Raw genomic sequence first — 15,488 nt, forward strand, 5'->3', positions numbered from 1 at the left:
CCTAAAGCTTGATCTTCAGGGGTCACCTTATGTCTCCAAGTCCCTGAATTCCGTGTATAAGCCAGGAGACTCCTGCACCTGGAGACCTCATCATTTATTCTTTCATTCAGTCTACAAACATACTGCGCCCTGCTCCATGTGCTAGGCTCCAGAGACCCAGACATGACCTTATCTCTGGCCTCAGAGTTGACAATTTAGAAGGAGGGACAGACAGACACATCTATAGTTAGTATAGTTTATCAACGCTGTGATCAAGAGACTGTGGGAGCCCAGAGGAGGCCCTGGACCCGGCCTGAGAATCAGGGAAGGCCTCCTGGATGAGGCGCATTTCCAGGAGGCAACCCTCCAGAGCTGGGTCCTGTAGGAGTGAGTGGACAAGGCGGATGGAGTGTAGGCCAACATTCCATAGAGAGGCCACATGTGAAAGGCTCCGAAGAAGTACGACAGCCTGGAGCTGCTTGTGAAATACTGCAAGGAGTTGAGATCTGTGGGATTAAAGGGGTGAGGGTAGGGTGGTGGGGAAGACTGAGATCAGAGAAGGCAGAACAAGACAGCTTTGGAGGCCATGATGGAGGGACCATGCTGGGACACCTGGATGCCCATCCCACCTCAGTCCTAGACTTGCTAGGCTACCCGAGCTACACACCCCCAATCCCGAGGCCTCAGTGGCCCCATCTGTGAAATGGAGCCATTTGGGTGGGATGGGTCTGACACTCCACAGAGACCCCAGGATGTTGTCTGCCAGTGTTCACGGAGCGCCACAGAAGAACGGCCAGGCCAGGGCTGCCTCACTCCCCCTGACATGCCCTCCAAGGTCCTCATTGCACTGGGGGGACTCAGTAAGGATGGGGAGAAGGGGATAGAGAAGGAGATACAGCATTTACCTTCCTTTTCTTTTGGATCGAACCCACACACATAGGAAAAAGGAAGGACAATTGTTCAGCAAGAGTGTCAAGGGTCAGTTCCTCTGCGACTCGAGTAGTGGCTAAGAGGGCGGGCCCTGGACCCAGACAGACCACTGACCAGCTGCGTGGCCTTAGGCAAGTCTCTGCCTCTGAGTCCCTCTCCTCCCAGTAAAGTGGGGCTAATCAGAACAGAGCTTTGCTGGGTTGTTTTGAAGATTCTATTATGTGTAAAGTGCTCAGCACAACGCCAAGCGCATAGGTCTCCAAAATGATCGCAAGCATTACTATTACTGTTATTGTTTTTAGTGGGCAGGCGACAGGAGGCTGGAAGGTGCCGTCGGAGGGGTAGGAGGAGGGATCTAGCCCTGAAAGGGTTAAACCGAGCCAGCTGCTCCCAGTCCTGCAGATGAGGTTGGAGGAAACACAGTCCAGGTCCCCGGCCCCTTCACAAGCGAATTTATGAGGTGCTGGTCACTTGGAGTCAAAGATTAGGGGCTCCCGCCAGGCTTGGCCGGAAACATTCAGGGTCAGCGGCCAGAAGAGACTTAGGACCCTCTTGAAAGAAGCAGACAGGGCGGAGAGGGAACAGACCAGACGGGGGTCGAGGGAAGAGGCCGCGAGTGGAGGAACAGAAGACAGACCCAAAGACAGAGAAGCAGAGGAAGCGATGGAGTGGCCCGTAAGGGCGCAGGGGAAACGAGAAACAGCGAAAGGAGGAGAAAGAAAACCCGGGGGCGGGGAGTGGTGCTGAGGGAGGTGCTGAGAGCAGAAGATTGGGGGTCCCTGGGCGTCCCCGCTTCTGTACCTGCGTGTTGGGGGCGGGGCCGGGGGGTCTGTACCTGTGTCTGGCTGGCTGGCGGTGGGAGTGTGAGCAGGGCAGTGCAGGGGGCGGACGACGCCAGACCGCGGACTGCGGGACAGGCAGACCTCCTGGCCCCTGGCCGGGGACCCCCGCCCGCCGCGCCGGCCCGCGCGGGTTAACGCGCCGCCCCCGCCGCGCCGGCTCCTCCCCGCGGGGCCGTGTCCCGGCTCCGCCAACGCCCTCGCTGGACCTGGCGGCCGGCCCCCGGGCGGACGGCGAGTCCCTGACGGCGGGACGGACCCCGCGTCCCCGGATGCGCGCGGAGCATCCCCCGCGCCCGCCGCGCCGCCGCCGGGTCGCCGCCCGGCCGTCTGGCCTCCCGGGGAACCCCTGTGGGCGCCGCCTGGGTGCCGGGACCCCCGCGCGCCCCCGCACCAGGCTGCCCAGATGCGGGCGCCACTGTGCCTGCTGCTGCTCGTCGCCCACGCCGTGGACATGCTGCCCTTGAACCGAAGGAAGAAGCAAGGTACGAGGGGCAGCCGGGCAGGGGGCTGGGCGGGCGCAGCGGGACAGAAAGGGGGATGGCCCTTGGGGCATCTGCCTGGTGCCCAGAGCCGGGGCCACTGACTCTTCCAGAGAGCTGTCGGTCCCACTCCACAGATGGGGACACTGAGGCCCCAGGGCACCCAGTGAGCGAGCTAGACCCAGGAGGCTCTCCAAGGAGGAAGGGGGCTGGCAGGGCTTTCTCACCGATGCCACTCCCTATGGTAGCAGCGTTGCTGGGAGGAAGGAGGGTGGCTCTGTGCAAAGACAGGAAGCCCAGGTGCCAGCCTGGAGGGCACAGGGACTAGGGGACAGAGTTAGTGGCTTAGAAGCCATCCCAAGCATCCATGCTGAGCCAGGAGGTGACAAGGAGCCATGGACTGGGAGTCCAGATGCCCCAATCTTGTTACCAACCCGGACTCACCAGGTCGCCTCCGAGAAGTCACTGATCCTTGCAGTCCCCCTTGGGTGAGCTCCGTGAATTCTCGGAGACCTGAGACCTGAGTTCAAGTCCATTTATTCTGACCTGGAAGAAGTCCAGCCCCTCCAAGAGCCTCAGTTTCTCCATCTTGACCTCGTCTGGCCACTAGGAAGATGAACCAAGGTTCAGACCTTAAATGTAACTGGGGCATGAAGCCAGGGGTCCCTTGCACCCTCACCTCAGGGTCCTATGCCACTGCCCCTCACTGCGAGAGTCAGAACATCCCCAGGAGGTGGGTTTGAGGCTGTTCCTGCAGAGCCGGCGGTGGCAGAGCTGGTGGGGCTAAGGAGGGCAAGCTGGTGAGTGAGTCTCCTGCCTGAGCCCGGCAGCCCTTCAGCCTCTGGGTGCCAGTCTGAGAATCAACAGTCAAACGCCCGCCCCTGCACCAAAGATTTTCCGTGCACTGTCTCATGGAATCCCGCTACATCCTCATGACCTAGGGGTCATCCCATTTCTAAAGCCGGGTGTCCAGGCTCAGACGGGTGAAGTAACTTCGCTAAGTTGTCCAGCAGGTGAATGGAAGACCCAGGGTCCTCTTTCCTTCTGGCTCTAGTGTTAGGTCTGAGCAGAGTTACATAGGAAAGAGGACGAGAGTCTGCCTCTGGGGGCTTCTAGTCTATTTGCGTGAAAAGCCCTGCATGGACATGGTCCCTTCTGCAGTGGAGCAGAAGCGGAGGGGGCTATGGGAGAACTGGGAGGTGGGGCTGGGTGGGACAGGGAGACTGTAGCCAGAAGGGCTCCAACGCTGGGGGGGCTGCGCAGAGGGACCCAGGAAGTGGAGAAGTGGGTGGGCTTCAGGGAGCTGGGGGAGTTTGGACTTCCTAGGGACACTTCTCTGTGAATGGCCCTGGCTTAGAGGTTAAGTGCTTGGGCTCTGGAGTCAGCCTGCCTGGGTTCAAATCCCCCTTCCCCAGTTATCAGCTGAGTGACCTTGGGGAAGTCACTCTGCCTCTCTGAGCCTCGGTTTACCCATCTGAGGGTCTTTTAGAAGATCTCTAAGGTCTTTCTCAGCTCTAAGAGAGACCAAAAGAATAAAAACTTTCTCCTCATTGACTCCGCTTTAAAATAGGAATAATAATCTTAAGTATGCAACTCACAGGGCAGATGTGGGGGAGACTGAATGCGTTAGGGCGTATGTTAATGAGTTGCCAAGTACACAGGCTCCTGGTGGGCACTTGCCTTAGTCATTCTCATTTCCCGTCCATCGTGTCCTTTGGCCGCTCGTAGCAGCCTCACAGAGGGAGGGGGAGATGCTTATTTTCTGGATGAGGAAACTGTGCTTCAGAAAGGGAAACTGATTTGTCCAAGGTTGCACAGCAGGTAAGTCACAAAGCAGGCTCGACTCCCAAACCATCTGGCAGGACGCTGAGAAGATGTCCCCTGAGCTTCTCAGAGCCTCAGTTTCCCCATCTGAAGAGGAGCTGGTTTAGAAGATCTTTAAGATGCTTCTTTGTTCTAAAAAGACACACACGTGCGCAAAGAACAAAGAAAAGGAAAAATTTCAGCCCCTGCCCATCCCCAGCTCCCCGGCAGCTCCCCCACTGCTCAGTGCGGAGTTAGGCAGGCTGGTCCCGACACTGCGCAGGTTTGGTGCTCGATCTCCTGCATCTGGGACACGCGCACGCCCAGCCCAGCATCTTCAGAGAGAGGCTCTTGGCTCCTTTTATCTGTCAGGTGCAACAGAGACAGCCTTGGATCTCAGTCCCACCGTGGACCCTTGGTACTGTGTGACCTTGGGCTCGTGGACTCCACCCCCGCTCCAGCCCACAGCCTCGGTTTCTCCATTGGCACTGGAGTGGGGGTGAGGGGTAGAAAAGCCCCTTCCTGTAGCATGTTGTGCAAGGTCGTTAGAGGAGTCCTGACCAAATAAGTTTGGGAAATGCTGAGTTTAACAGATTTCTTGACTGCAGGACTTATCAGAGCCTTCATGGTAAAGAGGCTGGGGATAGAGAATAGGACTTTTCCCAAACTGCTTACACATCAGAGACCATTTTTCATAAGACAGCTGCTTGGAAAATCCCACACAAGATCCTTGAGGATCTTACCAGCTTTGATGTTGTGGTCTAACTCTGGCGGGAGAATGTGTCCTCAAGGTACCTGGGTATTAGCCGTGCTTCCTTCTTCCCTCCCTCCCTTCCTTCCTTCCTCCTTCCTTTCTTTCCTTTCACTTGTTCATTCAACAAGTGTCACAGGGCAGCCACTGTGCCATGCTCTGTGTTGGGGACTGTGGGGTGCCCAGGGGAACAGCCCTGGGGCCCACCCTGGAGGAGCTGCCCGTGTGGAGTGAGCCCTCCCCTGCCTTCCCCACCTGCCCACCACGCCCCGCCCCACAGGCAGAGCCCAGCCACTGCCTGGGCTGCGCTGTCTCACCCTCAGGGCCCGGCTCCCGCAGACCTGCGCATCCTCAGGCTCTGGCGTCACTGTTTTTTGATGAAACCCAATTTTTCTGTGTCTAAGACGAGAAAGAATGAAAGACAAGACTTGAGAAAGGTTCTTGGATCTCAAGTGTCTCTTACAAAAGAACATTTTAAATAAGTACAAATGAATCAGAACCAGATGGGGACGTTTCTCTTGAAACATGCTGAGGTGTCGTGGCAGTGGGACAGTCAGGCGGAGTGAGGGGTCTTCTCCCCGGCTGATCTGGAGCCCCATTGTGGCGATGAGGAGAAGACAGGCCGTGGCTGACGTGCGAGGCCTCCTGGGGAGGGGGCTCGGTGCAGGAGAGAGAGCCCCACATTCGTGTGGTGCCTGTAGATCCTTCTAGACCTGAGGCAGCACGGGGCAGAGGGCGGAGGTCTGGAATTCACGTAGCCCCAGTTCACATCCTGAGCCCTCTCCTGGCCTAGATGTGTGACCTGGGCAGGCCACGTGCCTTCTCCAGTCCACGGTCCACATCTGTGGAATGGGAACAGGTGCGCTGGCCTCTTTGGTGGCCAGGAAGACCCACCACAGTCCCAGAGGGAAGGTGCCCAAGGCATACAGTAGGTGCTGCATGAGAATTCAGCCCCTTCCCCTCCCATTTTACAGCAGAGCGGGACGCTCCCTGGACTCGGGGGACGAGAGTCTCCCATGGGTTGGCTCTCAACTCTGCCCTTCCCTCCTCTCTGAACTGCTTTTTCTTTAGCTGTCAAAGGACTGTGGCAGCGCCCGCTCCAGTGGCCTGTTGTGTGGCGTGAATAGCATAATTCTCTGTAAACTGCAGAGCCGGCCGTGGATGGCCAGGCAGGCGGGACTGTCCCCGTGCACAGACAGCGAAGCTGAGACCTGGCAGGCAGGTGCCCAGAGGTGCAGGCGGTGGCAGAGACGGGGGAGGATTTGGGTTTCTTGTCTGCAGGTAGGGGCCGTGGCTGGGCACAGAACCAGGTGTGTCCCCCTAAACTCTGGCACCCAGGTGAAGCCAGGTGAAGCTGCATGTCAGGGCAGTTCTGGAAGGGAAAACGGCCTCGGAAAGGGCAGAGCGAGGGCTGATGATGCCCGTGGAGGGCTCAGGGAGTGGCCCCATGCCTCGGTAGGATGCTGCCTTGGGCAAGTGCTTCTGCCCCTCTGGGCGTGGGTTTCTGCATAAAGTGGGGGCTGGTTGAGAGAAGGGAAGCAGAATAGGTGGCACACGGTGGGTGCTCAGTAAACCAAGCTCTGCCCGCCCACCCTCTCCCTCTGCAGCCAGTTCTGGAGGCAAGCTTGGGCTCAAAGGGGATGCTGTTGTCACCGCACACGTCCCCCACCCCTGGGAGGAGCCCACCTCCCTCTCCCGTGGATGGAAACTTCCCAGCCCCCATCCAGCCACCAAAGGAGACCCATGAGGCCCCTTCGAGAGGGTCTGCTGTGTGCCGGAGCTCTGCGTATGGGTTGTGACTCCTCATTGTAACACTGCCTGGTGTTACACCCGTTTCCCACACGAAGGAAATGAGGCTCCGAAAGGAAAGCCCCACTTGCCTGGGAACCCCCAACAGCTGAGCTGGGCTGGGGACCCAGAGTTCTGGAGGCTTCAGAGACCGGGCACAGAAAAAGAAATGAATCCTGTGAGTGACTTGCCGAGGGCTTCAAGGTGGAGGCCTCTGAGAAGAGCTTCATCAGAGGGGTGGGGTTTTGTCAGGCCCAGGTGGAGCAGAGCAGGAGAGGAGAGGAGCGGAGGGGAGGGGCTGGCCAGGTGGGAGGGGTCCGAGGAGCTGTGTGGCCAGAGGAAGCGGTGGTCCAATTGCCAACAGGACCAGAGCCCAGATGAAGGGCCCCAGATGCCGCCTGCCTATCACCATCGTCACGAAGCAGCGTTTATGGAGCCCGTCCTCTGGACCAGGCCCTGGACTAGGTGTTGACAAGGACAGCAGAGATGTGCTCACCATCCCTGCCGTCGGGGGGCCCAGGGTTTCCTTGACATGCCAGGCACGGAGCCACCAGGAAGATTGCCGTGGACAGGACCCCGCTGCTCCCTGGCACAGCCTTGAGAGACAGGTCGGAGGTGCTCCTAGTTGTGGCTGAGGACTCTGAGACTCAAAGAGGGGGCGTCGCTTGGCTGAGGCGTCGCATGGATAAGGTGACCTGACTCATTTTGTCCCCCTGCCCCTTCTTGTCTATCAGGCTGCTGTTTATTCATCCATCCTTCTGTCCTTCCATCCTTTCATCTAGTGAACAAATTGAAGCTCGAATTAATTCACAGTTTTTCAAGCTGAGGTTTGTAACCCATCAGCAGATCAGGGACATCAGCTGAGTAAGTGTAGACAGCATTTTTGAATGAGATGGAGTGGACTGGAACGAATAGAACACAACAGTAAACAATAGAATAAAATAGAGCGGGGTCGGCAAACCTTTCTGGTAAAGCGCCAGAGAGTAAATATTTTAGGCTTTCAGGCCACATTTGATCTGTCACGTGCTCTTCTTTGCTTTGTTTTTTTTTTTTTACAACCCTTTAAAAATATTAAGCCATTCTTAACTCATAGCCCATTTAAAAACAGACCATAGGCCAGATTTGGCCCATGGGCCACTCAGCCGGCCTCCTTTTTAGAAGATATCAGAGTGCATTGCAAGTGTTAAGAGTAATTGTTATTTTGAGAAGTGTGTTAGGGTTTACACATATATGTGAATCTGTGAGTGGGTGAGAGTGCATATGGATGTGTGTGCAAGTGTGGATGTGTGTGCACACGGGTGTGGATATGTGTGAAAGTGTGTGTGTCATATGTGTACTGTGTGCACTGATATGAAAATGTAATTATTATTGTTGTCAAAGCAGCGTGGAGGCCGCTGTCTCAGCTGAGCCCAAAGCCGGCCTCATGACATCTCCACAAGGCCGGCTATCCGAGCACTCCTATGCTAGAGATGGAGATGCTAAGGCCCAGTGGTCACACAGCAGTAGGCACGTGAACCCAGGGCGTCTGGCTCTGGAGCTCAGACGCGATGCCAAATTGCCTCAATACGCAGCAGCTGCCCCCAACACATTTTGCGGGTCCTTAGTTCATATGCTTTTTTCCTAATGGCCCTGAATCCGGCACCTGGGTCCTTCCCAAGGTATGTGGATTTTAGCCCCTGGAAGGTGGAATGATCCTCTGGGGCCCTAATACATCCTCCTGTGTCAGACCCCGCCCCCCGCCCGGGCAGCTGGGGAGCACCGACCCGCCTGGCCTTTCACACTGATCCTCAGCCAGCACTGCCGGTGGATACAGCGTCCCCTCGCCCCTTGCAGAAGAAGAAGGCTGGTCCAGAGGGGGACGTGGCTCGTGCAAGGTCACATAGCCAATGTGTGTGTGACCCGGGTCTTCCTGAGCCCAGAACCACAGGAGCACATCCTACTACTGTGCTCTTCTCCAGAAAACCTGTCTGGTGCTGCCATCAACCCCCGCCTCGTTTGCACGGCATTTTACACTGTGCGGAGCAGTTCAGCGTTCCTCTTCTCTCCAGCGTTCTGGAGAGGGCTTGGAGAATAAAGGAACTTTAGGGTCAAAAAAGCCAGTTGAGACCTTTGAGACCAACACCTGTAAAAGGGGAGCCTCAAGCAGGGGAGTGCCTCACCCGAGGTCCCCCGGCTGGGGTGGAGTGAGGGTGCCGGGGAGGTCGTGGGTGAGGACGCTTCTGGATAGGTGGACGAAGGCAGCCTGCTGCAGAGCCTGGAAGTCTGGTTCAGAGCCTCAGTTCCCCCGTGAGACTTGGTAATGCTCCACCTGCTTTGCCTCTCTCTGGGTCTGGGGTGAATTCAGATGAGAGGATGGAGCTGAGGGGCGCTCAGCCTGAAAGCTGTCGGCAGAGGGTTTGCATAACCAGAGGCCTCCAGATTCCCTGGGGCCACGTGGGGTGTGCGGCTGGGCTGTGTGGTTCCAGCCTGGACCTGGTGGAGGCCCGGGCCAGACACTGAGCCACTGTGGCCTTGAGGCCAGTCCTTTCCTCAGAGCCTCGGGCTGTGGCCCCCATCAGGATGCAGAATGGCGCTGGGCTCGGTGGACATCCAGGAGCACACTCCTCATCTATGTATCGATTATATATATATAGATAATATATATATATGTTTCTTTCTTTCTTTAAAAATTCTTAATTTTCACCAGCATCAAAGGTTTAGAAAAGTCTCTTTTTGATTTGACTTTATGGTTGAGCATTCCCTCTGTCAGATGTTACCTGTATTATTTTACTCTATTTAACAATGTCAGGCGCTCTTCTAAATACTTTATACATATGAATGGATTAAATTCTTCTGATAAACCCGTGACGTGGGTGCTATTATTATCCCTGTTTTACAGATGAGAAAACTGAGGCACAGAGAGGTTAAGTAACTTGTCCAAGGTCACACAGCCAAGGTTCAACTCCTGCCTGGTCCCAGAGCCCGAGCTCTAACTACTGAGCTCAGTTGCCTCTCAGCCTTCTTTAATCCTCACAGCAACCTGCAAGGGGACTGTTATTATCTATATTTTACAGAGGAGGAAACTGAATTAAGAGAGAGGAGCATTAGTTGAAGTATATGAAATTGCCGTTTTTGTAGGTTGAAAACAGCAAAATATTAGCAATTTCATATGTTTCAATCTGATAGCTTGACAGAGTTAGTTTTGCAAAACCACGATTTAAACCCAAGCAATTGGTCCCAAAGCTTGGGTATATGCTGGGCCTTCTCCCAGTTCATCCATGTAATAGCCCATGAGGTGCTTTGATCCTGTTACTCCACAGAGGAGGCCCTTGAAGCTCAGAGAGGGCAATCAGCTTACCAAGGGCACACAGCCGGGACGGGGAGAGGTCAAGATATGCCCCCAGGTCTCCGTGGGCCAGAGCCTGCTTTCTTAGCCCTGTGTGGCAGTCAGCACCATCCAGGACACGCACGCCCTCAGCTCCAGCCTTGGGGTTTCCTTCAGGTTCTGGTTCCCAGCGGTTCCCATGACTTCCACATGAGTGAAGCTGGCTCCTCTCGGGCACTGCTGTGCCGGGCTGGGCCACCACCGCCCGCCCTGGGATGGTTTCTTGTAGTGGTGCCACGTGATTCATAGGGTTGCTGCTCTGTGGCCCGTGGTGGGGAATCCACTGCACTGTTGTGGGGTGGGGACGAGGCAGGGGAGGGGTGGTTCTGTTTCACCAGCTCAAAAGAAAGGCATTCCCAAGCCTGGGGGACCCAGATCACAGGGGCAAACCACTCTCTTTCGCCAGAAGCCTCCACTTTCCCTGAAGCCTGACAGCGGTGCCCACATCCGCAGGGGCGGAGACACACAGGGAAGGAATGTCAGACTGCCCTTCCAGAGACTGCTCTGGCGTTGGCAAGTGGGCACAGCTGGCCCTCACAAGTCCCCGATGAGCAGCGGGAGGCCGGCAGGCTGTCACGAAGGCCATGAGCTCTGCTGCTCACTGGCTGAGTGACCTTGGGCAGGTCTTCTCTCCCCTCTGTGCCTCAGTTGGCTAATTTGCAAAATGGGGCCTGAAACGCATTCCTGGCACACAGGGAGCACTCAGTTAGCGACTGTTGAGGTGTCCAGAGCCAGGGTGTGTGGGGTTTGGGCTGTGACAGGCCTGGGCTCAGCTCCCAGCTGTGCTACTGCCGTGCCTGGGGGAGTGCCATCTCTCAGTATGACGGGACCACAAGAGCATCTACATCATACGCTTGTCCCGGAGAAGACGATGCCTGTACCCCACCTGGGAGACAGTAGGTGCCTAGTCAGTGGTGACAACGGTCGTGCGTCATGGAGGGTTGGCTCTTTCTAGTGTCCAGAACGTTCCAGCCTGATATCGGACATGCCCCTGCCTCAGTTTGAACGTCCCCAGCAGACCAGAAGGTTACTTTGAGGAGCCCAGGTTCAGAGGATGGGGTGGTCCTGAGTGCTGTGTGACCGTGGCATGGTGACTCAGCCTCTCTAAGCCTCTGTTCATTCCTCTATGAGAGTGGACCTCAGAGGACTCCAGTGAGGCTGGAAGGGTGTGTGTGTGTGTGTGTGTGTGTGTGTGTGTGTGTGTGTGTGTATGGTGCTGGCACATTATAAATGTATAAATGATGTGCTGGCTATTTGTGGAGAGGACCGTGGTGGAGCTGATGTCCACGGCGGGCTGGAAAACCCCAGTCAGATGCTGCCCTGAGGACATGCTCTTCCTTCCTCCTCCCCTGCCCCCGCTGGCAGACATCTGGGTCCATCAGACTCCTTAATTCATAGCACATTAGCAGCATCAGTCCTGCAAGACCCTGCTCTTGTGTTGTATTTTATTTTTCTTTCTTTCTTTTTTAAACTGTTACAAATTGCTGATTTTTTATTTGACTCAAAATTTTTCATTTTTCATTTAATTTAATTTAATTTTACTTAAAATTGTTTTATTTTATGTTTATTAATCTTAATGTAATTTATTTAAATTCACCTTAAAATGTATTTTTATTTTACATTTTATTTTTCTAAGTTATTTTCAATTTTTATCATTTAATTTAGTTTTTAAATGCTATTTTATTTTGAATTTGTGATTAATTTTAATTATTTTTGTTCAACTTTTATTCCTGTTATTTTGATTTTTTTATTTGGCTTTTTAGTTTTTGCATTTTTTATTATATCTTATTTATTGGGTTTCTTGAATTTTTCTTGGCAATGTATAGGACTTCCTTGTATTCCCTACGTATTAACCCCTGTTGCTTTTGACGTTGAAGATCTCTTTCTTCAGTCTGACGCCCATCTGCTAACTCTTTCCTTTGGAGAATAGAAATCGTCACTTATGACGCTGTTCACGTGGTCACATCCCTTGAGGGTTTCGGGGGTCCTTCTGCCTGATGGTCTGGGCTCTGTGATCTGATAAAATGTCTTTATAAGAAGGGCTCATCAGAAGGTCGTGTGTGAGCCCCTGGTTCTCTCTTCCTTGACGGACCCGGCTTCCCGTGAGAGATTCTTCCTTGGGGCAAAGTCCTGACACAGCGACACACCCTTCCTGAGGTCACTCCTGGCGCTCACAAATGTGGGGGACGCTTCTCTGCTCGCCTCCTTCCTGATGGTCCCCTGGGTCACCGAGTCCCAGTCTGCACAAGTGTTCAATGCCTGCTGTCAGCCGGCCCCTGTCCCTGGGGGCCCCAGACTGATGGAGGCGGCAGGCCAACAGAGGGGGTCTCAATGTTAGAGTCAGAGCCGTCAGCGGGAGACCCCTGCCCCTGGAGACAGGTGAGGCGGGCTTGACCGGTCCCCGCCAGGCTTGAAGTCCTCCGCGCAGGCTGGGCATCCCCAGCCAACCGCGGCCATTCTCCCAGGGCTGCTTTGGCTGCATCCCTTGTTTGTGGGTCGTCTTATTCTCTCGCATCAAGGATCCTCCCCGCCCCCGCAAAAGAAGGAAAAGGAAACAGGGGCTCAGGACGTTTGTGCATAAACCCACTTTAGTGAAGGTCTGGGGAGTCTGAACGGCTCCCTCCTGCAGTGCAGAGAGTTCCAGGCTGAAGGTGGCTGAGCTGTGCCTCTCTCCTTCCACTTTGGCCCACTGATGTCACAGAGAGTGACTCCTGTCTGTCCCTGCAAACAGCCTGGGGCCCCTCTCTGGTGGACCTTGGGCCCCGAGAGATGTATAGCTTTCCATGGCACTTCTTTGATTTTGGAGAGCCACCAGGCAGGAGTCAGCAGGGAGGGGCCGACAGGTCACCAGGGTGGTGCGGCCCCCAGCAGTTAGGAGCTGGGTGTCCGGTTTGCATCCCACGTGACTCCTCGCTGTGAGTTCTTGGGTCAACCACTTCACCTCTCTGAGCCTCAGTTTTCTCATCCATGAAAATGGGGTAGGTGTAGCCCCAGCTTTGCAGGGCTGTGGTGGGTTTGAAATGATTTAACACGAGGACCCGGGTAGCACAGGGTCCTACAGGTGCAGACACACAGCAACGTTAGGCTGGTTCTGCCCATTTGCAGTCCTGGCCCCTCAGAGGATGTGCCAGAACTCACAGAGAACAGCATCTCCCGCTGCAGCTGCTCAGCTCGGTTCCGGCTGGTTTTAACTGGGCCAGAAGGATTATGGTTCCCATTTTGCAGATGAGGAAACTGAGACCCGCTGACAGTGGTGCAGACTTTCCAGGCCCGTGTGAGCCCAGGTCTCTCCGATCACCTGGATTTCTGTTTGGTGGCGACAGTGCCCGAGGGCGACGAGAGGTTTCCAAGGTCAAGCTGAGATGGCCAAAGCCCCCACCTCCCTGTGCTCCTGCCACCCCCAGCACACACTGTGCCTGTCTCCCCGTCTTCCATCCAGCTCCTCCCACTGGCATCACACCGTTTATTGAGCACCTACTATGTGCCAGGTGTTTGGTGTGCATTCCCCACAACCTTAGGAGACTGGAGCCATTTTACTGAAGAGGAAAGTAGGGCCCAGATGCGTGACGTCACTTGCCCAGGTCCCCACAGCCCTCAGAGTCTGGGTGGGAAGCCAGGCTGGGGCTCTGAAGCCACGGGTCTTTTTCTCTGTGCCAGGAACTGGCGAGCTAAACCCAGGGCAGCATATAGGATACAGCTGGGTCCCACTTGGTGAGTACTTGGCATATGAGCCGGGCCCGCAGCCAGGTGCCCTGTGGGTCACTACCTCCCTCTGCCCTCCAGGCACCCTCGGAGAGCATCATTCCTATTTGGCAGATGAGGCTCAGAGAGTTCAAAGGGTCTCCCAGGGCCAAGGTGGCAGCGCTGGGATTCAAACCCCATTGTGTGACCTGGGCTCCCGCCTGCCCGGCCTCCCATCTCCCCATTTCCTGGGGCTGCACAGTTGGTCTGGGGGCCTGGCCTGGACAGATGTCACTGTGACTCACCACCTGTTCTCAGCTTTGAGTGACTTAGGGAGCCACCCAGTCAGGACCTCGGGTTGCTCCCCAGCTTGGGGGCAGGGTGGGCGGCAGATGCAGGGGGCGCAACTGAACTGCAAAGCTGCTTAAAACAACCAGAGGGGGCACGCCTAGTGGTGTAGTGGTTATGTTTGTGCGCTCCATTTTGACGGCCCAGGGTTCACAGGTTCGGATCCCAGGTGCAGACCTACACACAACTCATTAAGCCACGCTATGGGGGCATCCCACGTACAAAATAGAGGAAGATGGGCACAGATGTTAGCTCAGGGCCAGTCTTCCTCAAGTAAAAAGAGGAAGGTTGGTAATGGATATTTGCTCAAGGCCAATCTTCCTCACCAAGAAAAACCCCAAAACAAAACAAAACAAAAAAACAACCAGAACAGGTCTCTCATCCCAGCAGTCTGTGAAAGTCAACAGCAATAGCAGGTCAAGGGCGCAGGACCTGAACTGATGACGGGAGAAGTAAAAGCCATTGGGGCATTTACAAGGGAGGCTGTGGGGCAGACACAGTCATGGATTCTCCAGTTAGCTCTCTTTAGAGCTGAGGGCAGGAACAGATCTGCTAAGCACCAACCACATGCTACACTGCAGACTAAGCTGTTTGCCTTTTAATTCTCAGAATAACCCATGTGCAAAGCTTGTCCATCCTCCCTCCCTGCTGCTCACAGCCACCAGCCTCATCCAGACCACCTGGATGAGCACAGGCCTTGACCTGGGCTCCCGGCTCCCGCTCCCACCCTCTACCGTCCATTTCCCTGACCACCAGAGGGAGCTTCCAAGTGGGGACACTCCTTGGCCTGTCCCCGTCTTGTTTCCAGGAAAATCCAGCACCATTCAGACTCCTTCTGAGCCCGCACACGCGGGTCTGATCCCGTCCATCCTTCTGACCTCAACGCCAACCGCTGTCCTTTGGTCGCTGCACTCTGGCCTCACTGGGCTCCTACGCATCAAGCTCCTTCCGGCCTCTGGACCTTGGTCCCTGCTTGCACGTCTCAGCCGGGCCTTTCTTGGCGGCCCAGGCCCTCCTCCCCTCACTGTTCGCTTTCATTCATTCCCTGCCTCTATGTCAAGCAATCTCTCTCTCCTTCGGGATGCAGACTTTCTGAGGGGGAGGACTGTCTTATTCGCCGAAGTGTCCACAGTGCGAGAGCGGGGTCTGGCACATAGTAGGCCCTCCATAAGTCTCCGTGGAAGGAACAGGCTCTCCAGGGAGTGGGTGATTGTCTCTGTCTGACATGTGAGCAAACTGAGGATAAAGGACTGTCCAGGGAGTCAAGTGTGGATCTGGGATGGAGAGCAGGTTTGTCTGACCCTAACCTTGCGTTCCCACCACTACACTCCACCCCAGGTGAGCAGGACTGAGGGGAAGCCTTGGCTGTGGTGGGCAAGGGGCAATGACAGGACACGAGTCATTTGGAACAGCAAGGCCCCAGCCGTCCTGAGCCCAGAGCAGGTGCAGCAATGGGTAGAACAGCCCTGGCCTCTCCGTTCAGGGGCCAGAGCCCAGGCTGTGCACATGGCCAGGTGGAGAGG

The 15,488-nt window shown here is 55.5% G+C and overlaps 1 protein-coding gene across 1 annotated transcript in view; it reads left to right on the forward strand.

Annotated features, from left to right (window-relative positions):
- The first annotated feature begins 1,987 nt into the window (after window positions 1-1,987).
- Window positions 1,988-15,488, forward strand: part of RSPO4 (R-spondin 4) — a 37,868-nt gene continuing 24,367 nt past the window's right edge. The window contains exon 1 of the mRNA XM_070589021.1: window positions 1,988-2,233. Within this exon, the coding sequence (XP_070445122.1) occupies window positions 2,155-2,233 (79 nt within the window). The 5' untranslated portion in view covers window positions 1,988-2,154. The remainder of the gene's footprint in view (window positions 2,234-15,488) is intronic.

The sequence above is a fragment of the Equus przewalskii genome, chromosome 21 (genome assembly GCF_037783145.1).
Source record: "Equus przewalskii isolate Varuska chromosome 21, EquPr2, whole genome shotgun sequence".
Taxonomy (NCBI): Eukaryota; Metazoa; Chordata; class Mammalia; order Perissodactyla; family Equidae; genus Equus; species Equus przewalskii.